Source organism: Diadema antillarum, unplaced genomic scaffold (genome assembly GCF_040938485.1).
Source record: "Diadema antillarum isolate AM-2024a unplaced genomic scaffold, OU_Dant_1.0 seq00001405_RagTag, whole genome shotgun sequence".
NCBI classification, from domain to species: Eukaryota; Metazoa; Echinodermata; class Echinoidea; order Diadematoida; family Diadematidae; genus Diadema; species Diadema antillarum.
Window position 1 is genome coordinate 47,503 of NW_027272160.1, and position 19,409 is coordinate 66,911.

The window sequence follows — 19,409 nt, forward strand, 5'->3', positions numbered from 1 at the left end:
ACGTGTGACATAGATTTGTTAGCTGACAACATGCTCCCCCATGAGGAAAAAAAATCCACACTCAAGTTGGCAAAACCTGGTTACATGAGATAATGGTTATACAGTGTGAAATCTGGTCTGTAGTACACATTCATTTTGTACGGTCTGTGGTACACATTAATTTTTTATGTATGTATTGCTCTTTATGATATGTCAAATTGTAAATCTGAAGTTAAACATACTGGAGAATATTAACAGATACAATGCCACAAAAAGGACAATGAATCTATTATTAGTCAAGACATTGGGGTCTATGATGTTATAATATACTTCCTCAAAACTCAACACAACCAGAGATTCCCCATGACCAACACAAATTGTGCAGTAGCATCAAGTGATCTGCCAGCAAGGCACAATAATTTTGTGTTAAAAGAGCATTTCTCCACAATGCATAGCACTGTTTGGCAAAGGCCTGTAATAGCTGGACGAAATCATAATTATTTTTGAAATCAAGCAATCAAAGGATAGAGTACACTCATAAAAATAACATAACTTCCAATTGCTATCTTTGCTTTACTTCAGCACAGTGAAAATAAAAAGACTTTAAAAAAAAATCAGGTGACCGATTAACCTTGCAGTAGCTAAAGTTTGATATCTTTTAACTTGAAAAACTATCCCATTTTTTTTTCTAAATCAATGGCTTACAATTGTATACTGCTGGAATCTTGTTGTAGTGAACAATGATTTTTCTCTCTTTTTTTACATTTAAAAAGTCTAAAATTAAGCCTCAATTCAGTGTTTTCACTAAAATCAGTTGTCTGCCTCAAGCTGATGCAGATTGTATGAAGATAAACCTTGAATATATTCACTCTCTCATTTTCTCAATGTTGTAACTTGAAATATACAATATGAAAACTACATGTGTGCATTACACAGAGGAATACCTGCTAGTTTTGTTGACAGTACATGTAAAGCTTTGTTTTCCATTCTTTGAGATACAATATAGCTTTGCTTGTACACACAATATAAATATTTTTTTTTCTCATTCATAGCAAAAGGCACAAAATATCGGTGGACAAGATACATTGGTAACGCAAGTATACATGAACATGTATATACAAAGGAATGATATTCAATTACACAAGCTGTGCAATGACTACAGTAGATAAATGTACTGTACCTCACATTGTACAAAGATTAAGCAATCCCTTGCCAACCATTGCTCCAGAAAAGATATCACTGTATTTCATCTTTCTGCAAGTCTTGTGGGTTTATCATATGACAGGCAGGAGATGATTTTTTAATTGTCCCAAGTGTGCACTTCTCATATGGTTTAATGCGGCTTTAAACAACTACACTACAGCCAATGTCACCTTTGAAACTGTACATCGTACATTTGAATTATGATTGAAGTTCACTGAATGCTTCTTAACAAGTGAAGATCTTGTATCTTGGACTTGATGTAATCTGTCTCTTGTCTGCCTGGTCAAAAAGAAAAAAAAAGGACAAAAAATTCATTCAGCTACCTCATCCTATTAAAGACAGAATAAGTGCCACATAAATACAAGCAGAAAACAACATACATGTACTACATGATTGCAACTGAATGGAAGGGCATGCAATCCCAAACACAGTATGCTTTTGCTTGCAGTAACTTTGAGAAATAGTAATTGAGAATGGGGTAAAATGGGGTAAAAAAAGGACTTGCACACGGTTGCAAGAGCAATTCAGAGTTGATGTTAATCCTTTGTCAATGAAGAAGAGAGCATGATACGAGAGAGAGAGAAATTTTTTAAAGGCAAAACTTAGTTCTTATACACCTGCAGAAACTGTTAAATTTCACTCTAAAATGGCTCACATGCGTAAGAAATGTGTGAAATAATGCTGTGATAACGCCATATCAGTTGGTAAGAACCAAAATGTGAAATACGATGTACAATTGGATTACCTAAAAAGGTATGCTGGAAGTATTGCAGTCTCAGAGCATACCCAATCAAGTTGTTACGTTAGCTACTGTAGTTAGCACCATGTGATTCAAAACTACTACAAGGACCTGAATATTGGGGGGGGGGGGGGGGGGAGGGGCACTTAAGGAATAAAGTTATGGACTACAATCAAAAATTTTTCACACTTCTGATTGCAAAATACAATCTAAAACAACTCATTATCCTGGCAAATTGCATCAGCCATACAGGTTTCCTGAAGATGAATTTGAGCCCATCTGAGATCTACAATGTTTGTGTTAGCTTTAAATACTGATGACAAGTCATGTAGCAAAAATCAACATCATTTAATTAATGGTCATGGTGCAACATTAGCATGCTTTGCATCTGTTAATATATCAGCATATAAGATAGAAAGATAGGAAAACCAGCTGATAAAAAAATGGAGACAAAATTTCAGGGTAACCAGGGGGAAGACATGCAGCAAAATGACACATTAATAGTCATACTTTTCTTCTTGTTTGAATGAATTGGAACCTATTGTCACTGTTCTTTCTTCCATGCTTCATATACATTATGTAATATCTAGTGCTGGCAATAACAAGCCTTGTGGAGAAGAGACTACTAGTAACTCAGAAACAAACTTGCACAGTGGTGGTATGCACTTAATTTTGTGATACACAACAAGACGGTAAGGATTCAAAACAGCTTCATTTGATGAACACTATAAAAACATACAGCTTGGATTATTTGGGGGAGAAGTTTTTGACCTCTAAACAATGACAGCTCTTTGTTCAATTCATCAATGTTTACATCATGAGGGAGATGTGAACACATGATCACAGCAATAATGGCTAATAAAAATGTTATCCATTATTTGATTGTCCATAAATCATGGGCATAAACGAGTACACTGTAATATGGAGTGGAATTTGTCTACTTATTGATTGCAGAATAAAACATGACAAAACTAGATATATCGCTACAGCGACTGATATGCCTCCACCATAATGCATGGTTCTCCTAACAGGTCTATAGTACAATGTCTTGACAATGTGTGATGACAGTTTCACACAATTGGCAAAATATCAAAATGACAGGTTTGACACAAATGTGCTGAATGTTCACTTTCCTAGAACTAGGTTCAATTGGATGAATGATTAAAATGTCAGAGTGCAGGTATTTGGGAAACTGATGATTTTTACTTGACTTTTGACCCTTTTATAAGTTTATGCATTGAATAATTTTCAAGGTATTGAGAAAAAGTATAATTTCAGTATCAAATGGGAAAATAGCACTATCTAAAGCTGGCCTTTGACCTTTGACCTCACAGTTTCAAAGAGAATCACTGTTAGGTTGAACATGCATAAATACGTAAGTTTCATGATGATACCTTGAGTTACTTTTGAGATATGGAGAAAAGTGCAATTCAGCACTTTCACTTGACCTTTGACCTTTTGGCAAGAAACTTCCCACAGAATATATATTGGGTAATACATGTATACATCACGTTAAAAAAAAAAACCTTCAGGCATTGCATAAATATAAGGAAAGTAGTGATATTTTGAGGAGTTGACCTTGACCTTGACCCCCCCTGACCTTTGAACCATGACCCGAACTTCCCTAGATAATCACTGCCCATTGGTACAAGCATATATACTAAGTTCCATGAAGATACCTTGAACCATTTGCGAGATATGGAGAAAAACATGAATTTTCAACCTTTTTTTCACAAAATAACAAGTGACCTTTGACCTTTGACCCCGTGACCCTAAAATCCAAACAAAGTATTATCCCCCCCAGGATATACCCTCATACCAAGTTTGACGTAAAACCACCACACGGTTCTTGAGATATCAACAAAAACAAAACGGGACGGACGGACGGACGACCCGAAAACATAATGCCTCCGGCCACTTGGCGGCGGCATAAAAAGTGAAAATGGAACATACAGTGATGCCAAGACCAACATTTACAAGGTTGCACAAGGCATGTTTTTACCACAGAAAAAGATGCTCTGTGATATCAACTTCTTCCAAAATTCAATAATTCTGAAATGCTTCATGGTGCAAAATGTCACTTCCAAGATTTATTTCATTCTCATACTCTCAACAAATTATAATACCAAGGCAAGTTTACATCCCTTCAAGCAGTCAGTCTTTACAGCGGTCCTTTTGAGAATGGTCCATACTACATAAGTGAAACAATTGCGCATGCCTGTGGAAGCATATCATTTCTCATGAATCCTCAGAAATGTTTCAAGATTATTTGTGTACAGTCAGACCAACCACCATGGAAGAGGAAAGGCAAGACAATGGGTGTGTAGCTATCAACAAGGGCAGTTCGTACTGTCCATCAGCCTTTGACAGTCTGTTGCTACAGCGGAAGTCGAGTGGGGATGGGCTGCGGCTGGGAAGTGACCAATTGCTGGTGGTGGTGATGTCCAATCAGAGTATGATTGACGTGGCTCCCATCATTCATGTTAAAGCCCATGGTCTGCTGCCGATACTCCCCAAATGCCTGGGCAACTCGAAACCCTTCATCCATAAGGAGATGTTGCATCATTTGCCGCTGGGCTTTAAATGCTGTCCTCTTTGGGAGCCCAGTGTGTGGGGATATCTCCTCACCATTGACTGGATTTGGGGATTCCCGCATGGGATGGGCGTAATGCTGTCCATTGCTGATAGCACTCTGATCAGTAGGTGAGTTGTATTGGTTGCCACTCAATGCCTGACTATGGTGCCGTGGTGAGCCTCTGGAGTGACTACTTGCACTACTTCGTTGGTGAGTCCTAACATGACTGGGCGGGTGACTAATCTGCTGACTAAGTTCAAGCTTTTCCAAGACAGACAGACCAACCTGGGGTACAACTGGGTGCAGTGCTGTCAGTGGGCTACTGTGATGATCAGATCGAAGGTTGCCTGTCTGCAGTGAGTTGTGATTTGTGTGATTATACTGATGGTGTTGTGGGCTCTGGGGCTCGTGTGAGTTGTTGGAGTGGGTATACCGGTCCTCAGGATTTGGGTTGGGTGGCGAGGAACACTTGGCTCTCCGATCTGTCAGAGACAGTGGGTCAGAGACAAAGACCTGTTTTTGCTGTGAATTACAGGCCTTGCAAATTGTGAAGAATGAAAATAGTTTTCTTTCTCACCTTGACTTAATTTGGACTCATGAATTAAACCTCATAACTTTTCTTTATCTAACAGGGAAGGCAGAAGCTGTAGAGATTTAAAACTCCTAGTTTTCATTTGATCTTGGGTTTAATAAATGGAGTAAGCTTTGTATCATCCAATTCCTAAAATGTAGGTAGGGTACAAATGTACTTCATCTTATGCAAGGAAAAAAAGCACATTACAAAGTGGGATCACTACAATGTAAGGAATATAATGATTCATAAGCTTTTGAGAATTTTGGGCCGATAACAACAACAAAAAAAAAAAAGGAATCCTATTGCTGTACACACAGTATGTCTTTGCAAAATAAAAAGCACACATACTTTTTTTTTTCTCACACATGAACATGCTTGCACATTAAGGCCACATACAGCACACTTCTAATTCTAGTGTGTGACAACTTTTTTTTTTCCCCCCACTGTTATATTTCATTCATGTAATATACTCACCAGGATGTGGCTGTGATTGCTGCTGCGGTGCAAGATGTTGCGGGAGTTGCTGCTGCTGGTTTGGCTGTTGGTGTTGAGGCTGTTGTTGGGGTGGAGGAGGTGGTGGTGGCTGCTGTGCCTGTTGTTGTGGTTGTTGAGGTTGTTGCTGCTGCTGGTCATCATGCAAGAGACTGTTGGCACCATCAGAGAGTAAGTCTTCTTCATCAATGTCATCTTCATCACGACCTTCTGCTTTTGCCTTGGCCACATAATATCTATTAGGCAGATATATTGCACACAGAAACTATTTGTATTGCCAGACATCTTGGGCCTACATGTACATCTGCTTTGCCTCATATCCTTTCATACAGACATTGTATATGCAAACAAAAGAAATTCTGAGAACCAGGAGAACATGAGCAGTCAGCATTCTTCAAGCTACTAGTTGATATAGACAACACATCATGCCATACTTTGAGCAAATGCACAATAGAAAAGTGTGACTGGCATGATCTTGCATGTTAGTACACTGTACACATCTGGAACAAGCCACAACTTCATCACAAAAATCTCTGTCCTAGTCATTTGTAATACTATCATTTATCACTGTAATAATTCAAAGATGCAAATTTCTTTCAAATATTTTTGCCAAATATTAGAATCTCAATATGCATACGGTGAATTAAATACACTTTGTAATATTATCCTACAAAGAGCAGCCTGTGTAGTACACATGTAACATACTTCAATCAACTGTGTTTCGATCAAATTAAACATTCCTCCTTTTATCAAGCTATTCAAAATGAACCAAGGTCTACTGCATTCACTGCAAAACCAAAGGAAATTCAACATTGCACAGTGAGAGGAGGGCTTTACCTGTCTGAGCGTTTCTGCTTTTTAATAAGGTCTGTCTGTTCTGTCATGTAGTCTAACTGCTGAGTGGTCAACTTCTCCAGCTCCAATTGGAGGTCGTAAACTTTCTGGAGGTCGCTCTCTGCCTTGGCGATAGAGATCTTCGCTTTCAGGTCGTACTGCTGGTTCTTGATGCTGGCTAGAAGCGTGGAAATCTCGTTCATCCTTTCCTAAGCCAGACATGAACGTATTAGAGTAAGGGCATTCTAATATATCTGTCACTACAGGCTTTATTGCCTTTAAAACAAATAAGACTGTTGACATAACTTTAATTGACATAGCTTAATTAGATATACAGTATAAATGATACTTGTGTGGCACATGAAATACAGTTGCAGCATATAATGCGGCAATAATAATAATAAGCCACATATGAACATGTTTGAGTATAAGGGCATTCTAATACACACTGTAACTGTCATTACAGGTTTAATTGCCTTTAAAACAAACAAACAAATAAAAACAAAGCTGTTGACACAGCTGAACTCAAAATACATCATAAATGATACTTGTACTCATATCATGGCACATGAATCATAGTTGCAACACTGACCTTCAACCTGAAGAAAACTAGTCAATTTCACGCATTTAACAAGAGACCTGACACCTGAGTATTGCAAGTTCGCCTTCTACGCATTCTTGCAGACTAATACTCGAGCAAACTTGGGGATGGGCAGCTTTACGGATGACCGATGACACATGACGCATGTCAGATGGGTGAGTGATAGCAATAGCTCAGGCTCAGGTGGGCTAAAAATGCATCTTATAACAACCTGATAACTTTCACAAACACAATTTTTTTTTTTACCTCTCGTCTGATCTTTATGATTTCAGCTTGTACTGTTCTTGGGTTTGGATTGAGTTCTGCTTCGTTGCTCAGCTTGGCTCTCTTGCTCTTGGACTCTCCCTTGGGCGAACCCTTTACCTTGGTTGATCTACAGAAATCATCATAAGTAATCATTTATATTGTGGCTATGTTTAATGAAGGTGAATACTGAAAAAGTGGAAATTTTCGCGGTGGTGAAATTTTAGCGCATTTCGCGCAACCAGAAACTAGCGCGAAAATAAAACCATGTGAATATTTTTGCTTGCCATTATATGTTCCTGTGCGTGATATCCTGATTTCCCGAAATTAAAAACACGCGAAACTCTTCTTACGTGGCCAAGCGCGAAAAATTAGTCGCGCGAAAATATCCACTTTTACAGTATCTGAAATATCTCAAATAACAGATTATCAAGCCGAGTAATCACCTAAACACTTCACCCGTATAATCCATAACAATTTGTAACACATGTACCAGTACATCTTCTGTTAAAATGTATTAGTATCTCACTTTAAAATGCTCAAAGTTAATTCTTGCATTATTGGTTTCTGGTCTAAACTGATTAATTAGTAACTTTGAGTTCGTCAGGTAGGGCTGAACGCTAAGTAACTTACTATGAAGCACTTAGTATTTCCTCCAGTAAAGATACCACTGTAACAACAAACCAAAGCTTTCTCCCAAGTTGTACGACAGACCTTCCTATACCGGTATCTAGGATATTGATATCTGAGAAATTATGAACAACAATGGGCTGGTAACAATCTCCTCGTCACTGTACAGGCATGCTAACCTGGAAACATTAAACTGCACACTACTTGAATATGAGATCATTCTGAAGCAATAATTTTCACACAATAATAGATATATAATGTACTCTTAAATGAATCCCACAAGGATTGGAACAATCATCCCCAGCATTCCCACTGATCAGTTACTAGCCATCCCCTAAGGTAGAAATATTAGAGCGCCATATGCATTCAGATTCGGAGAGCTATGTGTGATAGGGAGAATTGCAGGCTGGCTAGTATTACATGTCCCTGTGTAATCGTTACCAAGTGAACTTTTCAGGTGTCCAACCCATAGTGGCCACCAATCAATGTGAGATTCTTACCTTGATTGTCCATGTCTGTACTGGTAGCCACTGTCTCTCACAACTTGTCTGGCAAGAGGAAAGAGTTTGTCCCTTTGCAAGATGAGATGCGGGTCTAGATTACACAGCTGGGTTGCAGCTTCATTCACAGTCACCTTAGGGTAAAATGATAACATAAATCCATTGATATCTATAAACTATCATCCAAATCTGAAAGCTCTTTTTTTTTTCTTCTTTTTTGAAAGCTCTAAGAGTTCAAACTTGCCTGATTTTGTTGGTTTTGGACCTTCAAATATCATCTTTGGAAAGACTCTTCTGTCTTTAGCACTTTGCTCTTTGTCATGGACTCAAATGTAGCTACTGTTCCGTTCTATTGCGTCCATACATTCATATTCAGGTGGAAGTACATGTATCTGTTATAGATATGACACACAAAGAACATTCAAAGACTGTGCTGTTAATTTGCGACATACACAAATCATAGTTCTTGCACTTACCTCATGCAGAGTGAGTGGTTTCTCCAACTTCCGTTTTGAGTCAAAACGCCCATAGATGCTGGCCCACTTGTGGATCTCCTCCATCCTGTTTGGGTGGTCTGGACTCATGCTGAGAATGTACTCTACCTCCCTGGTAATCTTCTTGGTTGGTGGAAGGTGGGATGGCCCTTCAGCACGAATCACCTGCTCTGCAGTAGCCCGCAAATTGTTAATCATCTCCCGGCTCAGGGTAGGGTTATCAAGACGACCAATAGGTGCTGAATTGAAAGCCGCTGGGGAGGGGGAGGACAAAGTACCAGCTGGCCTATAACCTGGAGGCGTGGAGGAGATTTGCTGAGATGAGCCAGGTGAGGATCGATTGTTAGAAGCTGATGATGTTGAAGGAGGGTGACCAGGAGATGATGATGAAGAGACAGGTGTGTTGGTCTGTGGCCACCTGTTAGAAGGATGATGCACTCCAAGACTGCCATGAGGCTGTAAGTTCACAGCCAACGGAATGTCCATGTTTGATAGTGGGGGATGATGGGTTTGCTGTGCAGCCAGAGGTTCCTAGAAAAAAAAAAAAAAAAAAGGACTAAAAAAAGGGACAAGAAGAGATGGTAGGTCGCAAGGCAAAATGGATAGCTGCACTTCAACAATTTGAATTACCGGTAGCAGTCATTGATCTTCTCCAGGTCAAATACATGGATGCTCCATGATTTTTGCTACTCATCATGTGTGCCTAAACTTAGAAAACAATGATAAGGATAAAAAAAAAACAAGAATGCGATCCAGTTGGCCTTGTGCTCACAGGAGTGTGATAGCACTACCATTTGGGCATTGCCAGAGACAGTTACGTATTCTGATATTTATAGACACATTTGCAAAAATCTTATATGTCTGAACAAAAGACTGCTCTTCAAGCAGAAAAAGATATTGTAACAATTTACAGGTGACTCACATTATAACAAAGTCCTCAGAACCAGCAGTTTTCTTTCATCATACTTGCATAGAAATTCTGTCATGTATGCAGGTATATTGCCAAGCAATAATGTAAATAAAGATATGTAGATGGTAATTTTGGTAACTGAATTTTTACTTCATTGTAACAAGAGTTTAGTTATTACCATGTTCAGAGACTCCAACCCCAAGCACCTTCTGATTGGGAGATTCTCCCGCCTGAAACCCCTAGCAAACGGGAGACTCCAATTTGATGTGCGCGAAGTTCCTTGCTCTAGGGTTCTACATGTAGATGCTCTCTCGTTTTATCTACGGCTTATTTTTTCAACATAAGATGATATTAAGTAAGAATTCATTTCAAGCGGGAGACACAGAGCCAGGGCGGGAGATATTAAATTTCAAGCGGGAGAACGGGAGGTTTTGCAAAAAAAGGGATTTCGGCGGGAGATCTCCCGTCAAAAACGGGAGAGTTGGAGTCTCTGCATGTTCGATATGACGGGAGCGCAGTGATGCAAAGGCTTGAGTGGGTTAGTGAGAACTGGATGCATTACGTTAATTTCATAGAGGCCCAACTGAGAGTGGCTTTAAACCAATCTCAAAGTAAATGAGTGCATCCACCACTTGCATGTACACGTATACTGTCTGATTGTGCATCATGTGTGACTCAATGGGCACATACATTGTACATGCTTGAAGTTGTAATTCCCAGTCATGTGTCTGGTAATATGAAGTGATGCCTCCAAGTATGTTTGTCCACACATTGACAGGCACAAATTTACTAGAATTGAAATGATGCATGGCTCAATTATGTGTGCTACATGTAATGTATTTAGTGAGACAAACACTCTTATGTGTCAATCAGCCAATCAGATTGCAGAGATTCTGAGATTTTGCATGTAACAATTTTTCCAATCGATATGCCCTTCTCATCAAATACATGTAGGGGCAACAAATTCTGGGATTGCTCATTGGGGCCCCAATGTGATCACCAAATTTTTCTTCATCCACCAAGGTACAGTACATTGACTTGGCTAACTGGGTTCTGGCTCAAACAAAAGTACTGATTTTGAGAAATGTATACATGTACAGACATAGTACAAACATGTATCTACAATGTGTTACCTATAAGTACATTGTATTTTCTTTCCTGTTAATTGTTATACAAAAGAACCTTTCTGTTGGGGCTCTGCAGATTTGGTACTGACTTAAGAGAAAAAAATGAAATCTGATTTTAAAGGACAAGTTCACCTTCATAAACATAAGGATTGAGGAAATGCAACAATATTAGTAGAACACATCAGTGAAAGTTTGAGGAAAATTGGACAATCGATGCAAAAGTTATGATTTTTTTTTTCATTTTTGTGTTGGAACCGCTGGATGAGGAGACTACTACAGCTTGTGAGTCATATGCGTACAACAGTACAAAGAAAATATAAAAGAAAATTCAACATATTTTCACTTTTTTCGCATAATAAAAGAGCAATTGACTTGTCTCTTTCTAAAGGCAGGGGGAATAATATTACCCACAACATTTATCGGTAACGAGTCAGGGGAATGTGTACTTTTTTCAAAAGATGGAATTTTGTGAAATTCTCTTTATATTTTCCTTATATTGTTGTACGCATGTGACATCTAAGTTATTCATACACTGCAGTAGTCTTCTCATCCAGCGGGTACTGCAAAAAAACTTCAAAAATTCATAACTTTTGAACGGATTGTCCGATTTTCCTCAAACTTTCAATGATGTGTTATACTAATATTGCTACATTCTCTCAATCCTTATGTTTATGAAGGTGAACTTGTCCTTTAAGTGAGAAAGTGAGAAAGTTTTTGTGAGGTTAACATGGATGGTTATGGCTGTACTTCTTGTACTTCTTTACCATGTCTTAAATCTTCATTCCAGATGTTTAGTGATATCTTCCATTAAGGTTCTGACCATACAGATTTCAATAAATCAAACTTTCAGAATTTTTCATGTACTGGTAACTTGTGTTTGCTTGTCTTTGAAGACAACTTTTCAGGAATTGTAAATAAGAAACCGATGCCTCAAGAGGTGCTTCGATTTTGACGCTATTAGATGTACCCATCCATACATGTATATCTACAGGCACGTCCCTTGTTCATCGCAGGGCTGTGAAATAAACTTTATGACTGAACTACAGATGGCTCTATAGCTACCTGAAAAGCTCCTGGGTTTGCCACCCACTCCTGAAGGGCCTTTTGCAGACGTCTTACATGGAGTGGCTTGCTTCCCATGCCCACAAGCGACATGATCTCTAGAAACTCGTCTTCCCCTGCCTCGCACAATTGCTGAACGTCGTCACCGCCCTGGTGGATGAAGTTAGAGTAATATGGGAGAAGGTTGGCCCGCTCTAAGACCCGGTACAGCTGAAGCTCGCTCAGGGTCTGAGGTGCATGCGAGCGTCTGCTCTCTGCCATTCCGTGGACAGGCTGAGTGTGAAAGTATGGTTTAGGAGACCTGTTTAATATGTGTCATGAATTTCTTGGTCAACTTCATCACTTAATACACTTTTGAAATGTGTACAATAAATCATTTCATAAACTAGAGATGTCCCTATGGCAACTGGTATGTCTTTACCACATTGCATTGTTCTCCCAATATGTCTCGAGTACATCCTGACAAAAGGAGATGACAGTTTCACATATGTTTCACATATGTTAGTCACAAATGTGTTGAGTGGTTACTTTCCTTGAACAAAGTTTCATCCGGATTGGTGACTAACTTGTTTGTATCTGGGAATTTGAGCATTTTTACTTGACCTCTGACCCTTGCCCTTTGACAAATAATTCTTCAAATAATCACTAGTAAAATCCATTCTTCCAAATTCAATTAACAATGTACCGTAATAGTGAATGTCAATGGGATTTTCTTGGCCATAATTTGCTCAAGGACCAAAATATAAAGTAATCTTTATGGTTGTGAATTGCTCTAAGATAGTTTCATTTAATTTGGTTTTTTTTTGTATGTGACAAAAATGCATCAAAACAGTAGATTTTAGAAAAATAATTGAAAAATAGCATTTTCTAAAAGTTTCCATTTTATTTTGTATAATTTTGAATCTGTCCAACTGTCTAGTTTTGCATTTAGTGTCATTCATTTCTCATACTATCAATCTGCAAACTCAAGATTTCCAACATCATGGAATCATAATGACATTTACAGTTATTGGGCAAATTCTAAAGATGTAGGCCTACTTAAAAGGTATACTTATAGTGCATTTATTGTTTCTTTATATGTGATGAATAACACCCCTTCAAATTGACCTTGAGAAATTTTAAACCAAACTAATAGTCATTTTTGAATTCCTCTGTTTGTGGCAAATATGAAAGTGATTACAGTAGATAGTGATACTGTACATGTAGTTGAAAAAAAAAAAAAACATGATTTTTAACATATTTTCTATGTACCATGTACCGGTATTTCCATGTATTGTGGTGAATTAGAATACTTGTAGCAATGCCAATGGGCAACCTTGAAAAAGTTTGATGGTGGGGTCATTTTGAGTTTGAGTTGTTCTACCCAGACTGCCTACAATGTAGGTATGATGACAACACACTTTATGTTTATTCTCAAACACTAACGTAACATCATTTCATGCTTTCTTTTGCTCTATTTTGGATATGATACCATCATGTAATAAAAAAAATGTTTTATGTTTTTTTCAATTGTATTTTGTTAATTGTGCACTGATTCTGCATTTACTAACACTTTTATTCACAGTTCGATTTTGGGTCCACATACCGTTGGTACCACACTTGTACTTGTACCCTGCACCATAGACGAAGTCGAAGTATAAAAATCCTTGAAATGCAACGTGCTTTGAAATGCAATATTCATTAGACTTTTATCAATTCTGCAAATTACAACCTTAGTGTAGGGCCTACATGTACAGATACAAAGAAAGCATGGCAAAGCATTCAATACATAATCATAAAATGAAAAAAAAAAATGCTCATAGTCATAAAGCCGACTTTGCAATCATGACCTTTTATAACCTTTGTAATTTTGATACCAGTTTTCTAACTTTCATTTTATAAAACATTTTCCTTGTAATGAAGTTGAGCAGACCATTTGACAAATTCTGCCAAAACCAACAAATTATTTTCCCGACATTTCAGTTTTTGTGATGACACATCACATTTACGCACAAGACACCAAGACAAGATAAGGAAATTTATTATGCTGATGAACATGTACAGTACAGTATTCTGAACATATTGTATGGGCGCGCGACCCCTTTTATTTTTTTGTTGAAACAAAAGAAATAAAAAGAAAATATGAGGGCCGGGTGCGTGGGCCCCCTCCTTTTAAAGGTGCCCCCTCTTTACGGAATTCCTGGATTTACAAAGTCGTACCCCTGAAGTAGGTCCTACATAAAGTCCAAAAATCTCTTCCCAACTCCCTGATCATAGATATTATAGGTCTAGTCTATAGACTCTAGATTCTAATGTTACAGATCTGCACAACATCTGAAGGAAAATATGAATTTCCATACAGTTGGTGCCACATTAAAAAAAAAAGTGGGGGGGGGGGGGGGGCGCCCAGTTTATATTGTGCCACTTCCATATCAGCTACAAAAAAAAAAAGATATAAAAAAAAGCCTTCAGCGCAACTTTCTGAAAAAACACCATGCATGCTCCCACTTAACGTTTAACGTTAGACTCTAACACTGGTTAAAATAATAAAAAGGTTTTATCGCCTGACACACACATACAAAAAAAGAAGATACTAACAACATTAACATGAGAGGGTCTAGCGGGTTTGACCCTTTTCTAGTTAATTTTAGCTAGTTTGTAGTAGTAGACACTCTTAACGTTTAATACTAAACAAAGCTAGAAACGTTAGGTAACACACATACAGTTGTAAGTCAGAAGTTTGAGACCACATCGTTCTATTTTTTCTGGTGCCACTTCCGGGGTAAATAAAGTGTTGAGGGGGGGGGGGGGGTGGAGGGGCAAAGTGGTTAGACCCCTACACCCTGTTGGCTATTGTGCAAAAGAAAGAAAAAAAGGTGAGGCGCCGGCGGGCCCCTCGCCTCGCCCCCCCCCCCCCCCACTTCCGCCGGCCCTGTGTGCTGAGCTGAACTCTCATAGTAAGTTACGAGTTCATGAGTTAAAATTCTACAATTTGTCTTTCTACAGTTGTACTAATGTCTGTTTGTCGTCCGAAGTACTACTACTTGACTCTCGTAGGAGTCCAGTCACGCAACAACTCTAAAGTCTTACTCACCCCAAATAACCCAACTCGGTCAACCCCCTCTCAGTGCGGAGAGTGTTGACGACAACTCGGTCGGGCGGACTGTTTCGTGGAGCGAGCTAGCTGGAAAGCCGTGCTGAAATACTACAGTACACACAGGATGTATACAACGTTTAGAGCAGCTCTTGAGCTGGGCCGGGTGCCTTCCCCACACCACCAACGTGTGTGTCCCTGTGCGTGAGGGGGTGTGTGCGCAAATGTGTCTCCCTAGAAAATACACGGCTTACTGTGAGGCTTGTGTGTCTCGGTTGCGCTCCGCGTTGTGCCACAGTTGTGTCTCGTCCGGTCTAGCTCGCTGTGTATTATGGTATATGGCGCGTTTGCTGTTACTGTGTGTTTCAGGGTATGCGGCATAGTCTGGGTGTCACCCACCGTCCAAACAATTGCTTCACAGTCTACAGTTTTCAGGAAGAACAATGTCTTGAAAAGTGTCCTGTTGCTTCTTGGATACAACCACAAAATTCAGAAACACATATAATCCAGAAATGCACCCGACAAGTGACATTTTCGTGCAGGTAAAGTCAATATTGGTTCGCTCTCCCCCACCCAAGTGTAGCGCGGGTAATGGAGGGGCACGTATGTCAGGCGAGTCCACGTAGGGGGGTGGTGAGAGAACGTCACTGCCAGCTACACCGTTGATTGGTGGAGACTGAACATGTGATGCATTTTTGCCGCCCCCTGGCCCGGGCGTCTCAGGGGGGCACGGGAGGGGTATGTGAATGATCATCTTTTTCGACCCCCGTCTGTGCGTGACGGCCGAGTGCTGTGTATATACAGTAAAAGCATGGAGTTCTGTAGAAGCTGAAAGTAAAAAGAAAATACTGTAGTTGGAACATGAAAAAGAAAAAAGTTATATGTACTATAGTTGGAAACAAGACGATTTAGGCTTTACCAATAGGCCCCTGGGCAACAGGCCTACCGTTCATTTGCCACACATCGACGCCCCCACTTTTTTTCTCTCTTTTTGGCACCACATTGTAGGAATACATAGGGCGTAACCACTTTGAGTCCCCATCTCTTTCTCTTTTTTTTTTTTTTTTACCCCGGAAGTGGCACTAGGTAAGACAGTTGCGCTGAAGGTTTTTTTGTTTTGTTTGTTTGTTTGTTTGTTTGTTTGTTTGTTTGTTTTTTGTTTTGTTTTGTTTTTGTTTGTTTTTTTGCTTGTTGCTGATGAAACCCGGAAGTGGCATCAGAATATAACCTGCTCCCCCCATTTGTTCAAAACGTAACGCCGGCTGTGTAAAATCTACCAGACATTTAAGGATAGTGCAAATAAAGAATAGGGCCTACTTAGGCCTACATGTAGTCAGTTCATATCGATAGGCTACATCCTTTTCGCATTAATTAGGCCCTATATGCTTGGGAGGACCATGTAGGCCCTTATGTCCATCGTCCGCGTATCTATATATTTGGATATGCATGTTCATGAATTCCATTGTCAGAATTGTATATTCTAGAATTCATATTACTATTTTTCATTGTTGTATTTCCAGGGGCGGATCCAGAATTTCCGTAAAGAGGAGACTCCTTTACATTTTTTTCTTTTTATTTCTTTTGTTTTGACACAAAATAAGGAGGGGGCGCGCGCACGGTGCGCCCCCTCTGGATCCGCCAAGTCCTATTTCACAAAATGTGCATTGATTTAAGATACCATGTTTACGGCCCTAATTGATATCTCTTTACAAAATAAATGTGAATTTAAAAACTTAGAAAAAGCCTTGCACCACACTATCAAAATTTGACCCATCCACATCACTCGTCACAGATTTCCATAGGATTATTTTGCTTCTAGAACAGAGATATATAAGAGCCGATGCCTATAGGTTACACAATGTGATGAGATAGTTAAAGAGCCATTATGCATTTAACGATTATGTCACCACTTGAGGGGGGGGGGGGTGAATTCATAACTTTTTTTATATTAATAGGCCTACAGGATCTATTAGTCCGATATTAATGAAACTGTTAAGTCCATGTTCAAGTGACTGTAAATTAGCCTATAGATAGGCCTACAGCAAAGTCACGCAGAGAGAATGTTCGAAGGTCTAGAACAGACGGATCTGAAACAAAATAAGAAAGTCTCACAATTCTATATTTACACATGCTTTCACAGAATACAAGGGAGCCGGATATTATACAGTCACTCAACAACTTTCCCACTGCAATTTGTTACAGCCCTACACAACACACAACACATTAAGAACGTATCATGTCTTAATTTTCTTTTCCTTTTCTTTTTACATAGCTTTTGTGTGTGTGTAGTGTGTGTGCTTTGTATGCTTTTTGTATGTTTTCACTTTTTTGCTTTTTGTCTTTGTTTTGTTTTAGTTTTTGAGCCATTTAAACCTCTTTGCCTGGTTACAAGACATTTTGTGCGTGTGTGTATGTGTTGTTTTTTTTTTTTTGTGATGGATGCAAGCTTTTCCTGTGACTCTGTTCAGGCCGTGACGTCACCTCGTCGCCCTCATATACCATCACAATCACAATTCTGCGATGTTTGAATGTTAAAACTTATAGACGCGGATACACTTACTCATTCACTGACTAATGCTGATCAGGGATCTCACACGTATCCCTTCATTTATTACCACGTATCTGAAGCAGGATACTCCACGTCCATCCCGACGAAAATGAGCCCCGACTTAAGCATCCGTTCCCATATACATGATAATTAAAGCCTGAAGTGATCCTTTCTTTCATGCCTTATTCATGATAGAAAGATATCAGTAATTCATATCTTGCAACATTAATTTATGACCATAATAATGCTGGTTTATAAAATGGGTTCAAGAATGTAGCCAATTGGAAGCGCTGAAATGAGTCACGTGTGCGTGCATTAATTTCTCACTTACATGCGCGGCCTGACGTCACAATGTTTACACTAGCAGTGCGCACTCAATAAGTTGTTACAAGTGCGTCGCGCACTATATACGCGCTGTCAATCCTGTAAACAACTTCTAGTTCGGGCTGCCGGCCGGCCTTTATCTTGTGCATAACATGTGTGGCGTACGTATACTCTTATACGCACAGTATATGTGCGGGATTTCCGAGTGCGACGTGCGTAAATGTTTGGGACGAACATCTTCGGACATCTTGATTCTTGAGCGAGTGCTACATGTAGCTGACTGGTATTGACCCACAAAGGTACGTGAAAAATGGTGTTAGTTTTCACCCCATTTTATAAAACAAATGATGCACAGGATTATTTCGTGGCGTTAGTGGAGATGCAGCTCACTCTATTATCCTGTGCATCATTTGTATAATAACTCATCCGCGGGCTGAATAAATAGATAGATAGATAGATAGATAGATAAATAAATGAATGAATAAATGAATAAATAAATAAATAATAAATAAAAGGTAGGTCGAAAAGGGTCTGTTATTGTACATATTTCGTCGTGGACATTTTTCCTTAAAATGAGTGTGTGGTGTTTGTTTGTTGTTGTTTTTTCCCTTCTATTGAAGCATTCATGGGTTCTATTTCACAAAATTGGTGGGGTTTTTCGGTGTCACTTTACGTTGTGGAATAAATACAACTGAATTTGACAACTGATCCATGAACTGAGTTCGTTTTGTATATCAGGACAGGGTTGTTTTCTAGTTATGTTCTGACTATAGTGTAAATAGCATTTTGTCAAAACGCCATTTAAGGTATACATTGTCATGTAGACCTGCTCGATACCCGTAACTAAATAATAATGTACCAGTATGCCATTGCAGAATGCTAGAACTACAATGAGGCTCCTGGTGTGGTGACGCCGTCTTATGTTTCACAGGTGTGACTAAAGTTTCATGTGTGATAGGGGAACAAATACGCCATTTAGGTTCAAATTCTGAGGGCTTGGACTCGGATGGCCAGCACATTTTGTCTGAAAGCACCCTCGCCCCCGCCCCCGCCCCCCCCCCCTTTTTTTTTTTTTTTTTTTTTTTTGCAAAGACCCCCACGATCACGATGATCAAGCAAAGCAACATCTCTCTATATCTTGAATCCGAGTGACGCGGAAAGTAGCGAACCATCATGATTTTTTTTTTGACGATACCTAAATTGTTTCCGCTATGATATTGCTCCTTCATCAATCATTTATTTTCATAGAGACATTTGCTAATCGTACTATAACACCAGTTATCTGTCTCGAAATTAATCATGAGGTTGTGTGTTGTGACGATTCTCGTATTAGGCGGTGCTACAACCGCGGGCAAGAGAGCTGACCGCAGCACTCCCTAGAGCTGTATCCAGTGCAGCTATGACTCTCATTGATGTTCATTTTTAGCTTACATGGGTTCAAGCTAGTAAGCCTACTTTAGCAATGATTGACAGATGACGTCACATGCATAATCTTAGCTTA

General features: G+C 39.2%; 1 protein-coding gene across 1 annotated transcript; it reads right to left on the minus strand.

Moving 5' to 3' along the window:
- Window positions 1-2,115: 2,115 nt before the first annotated feature.
- LOC139709090 (uncharacterized) lies at window positions 2,116-15,627 on the minus strand. The gene is made up of 8 exons (XM_071621051.1): window positions 15,037-15,627; window positions 11,964-12,236; window positions 8,847-9,395; window positions 8,371-8,504; window positions 7,244-7,370; window positions 6,400-6,605; window positions 5,545-5,798; window positions 2,116-4,978 (listed from the first exon to the last, which is right to left on the minus strand). Exons 2-8 carry the CDS (start codon window positions 12,222-12,224, stop codon window positions 4,299-4,301), a joined length of 2,211 nt encoding a protein of 736 aa, XP_071477152.1. The 5' UTR covers window positions 12,225-12,236; window positions 15,037-15,627; the 3' UTR covers window positions 2,116-4,298.
- Between the last annotated feature and the right edge of the window lie 3,782 nt (window positions 15,628-19,409).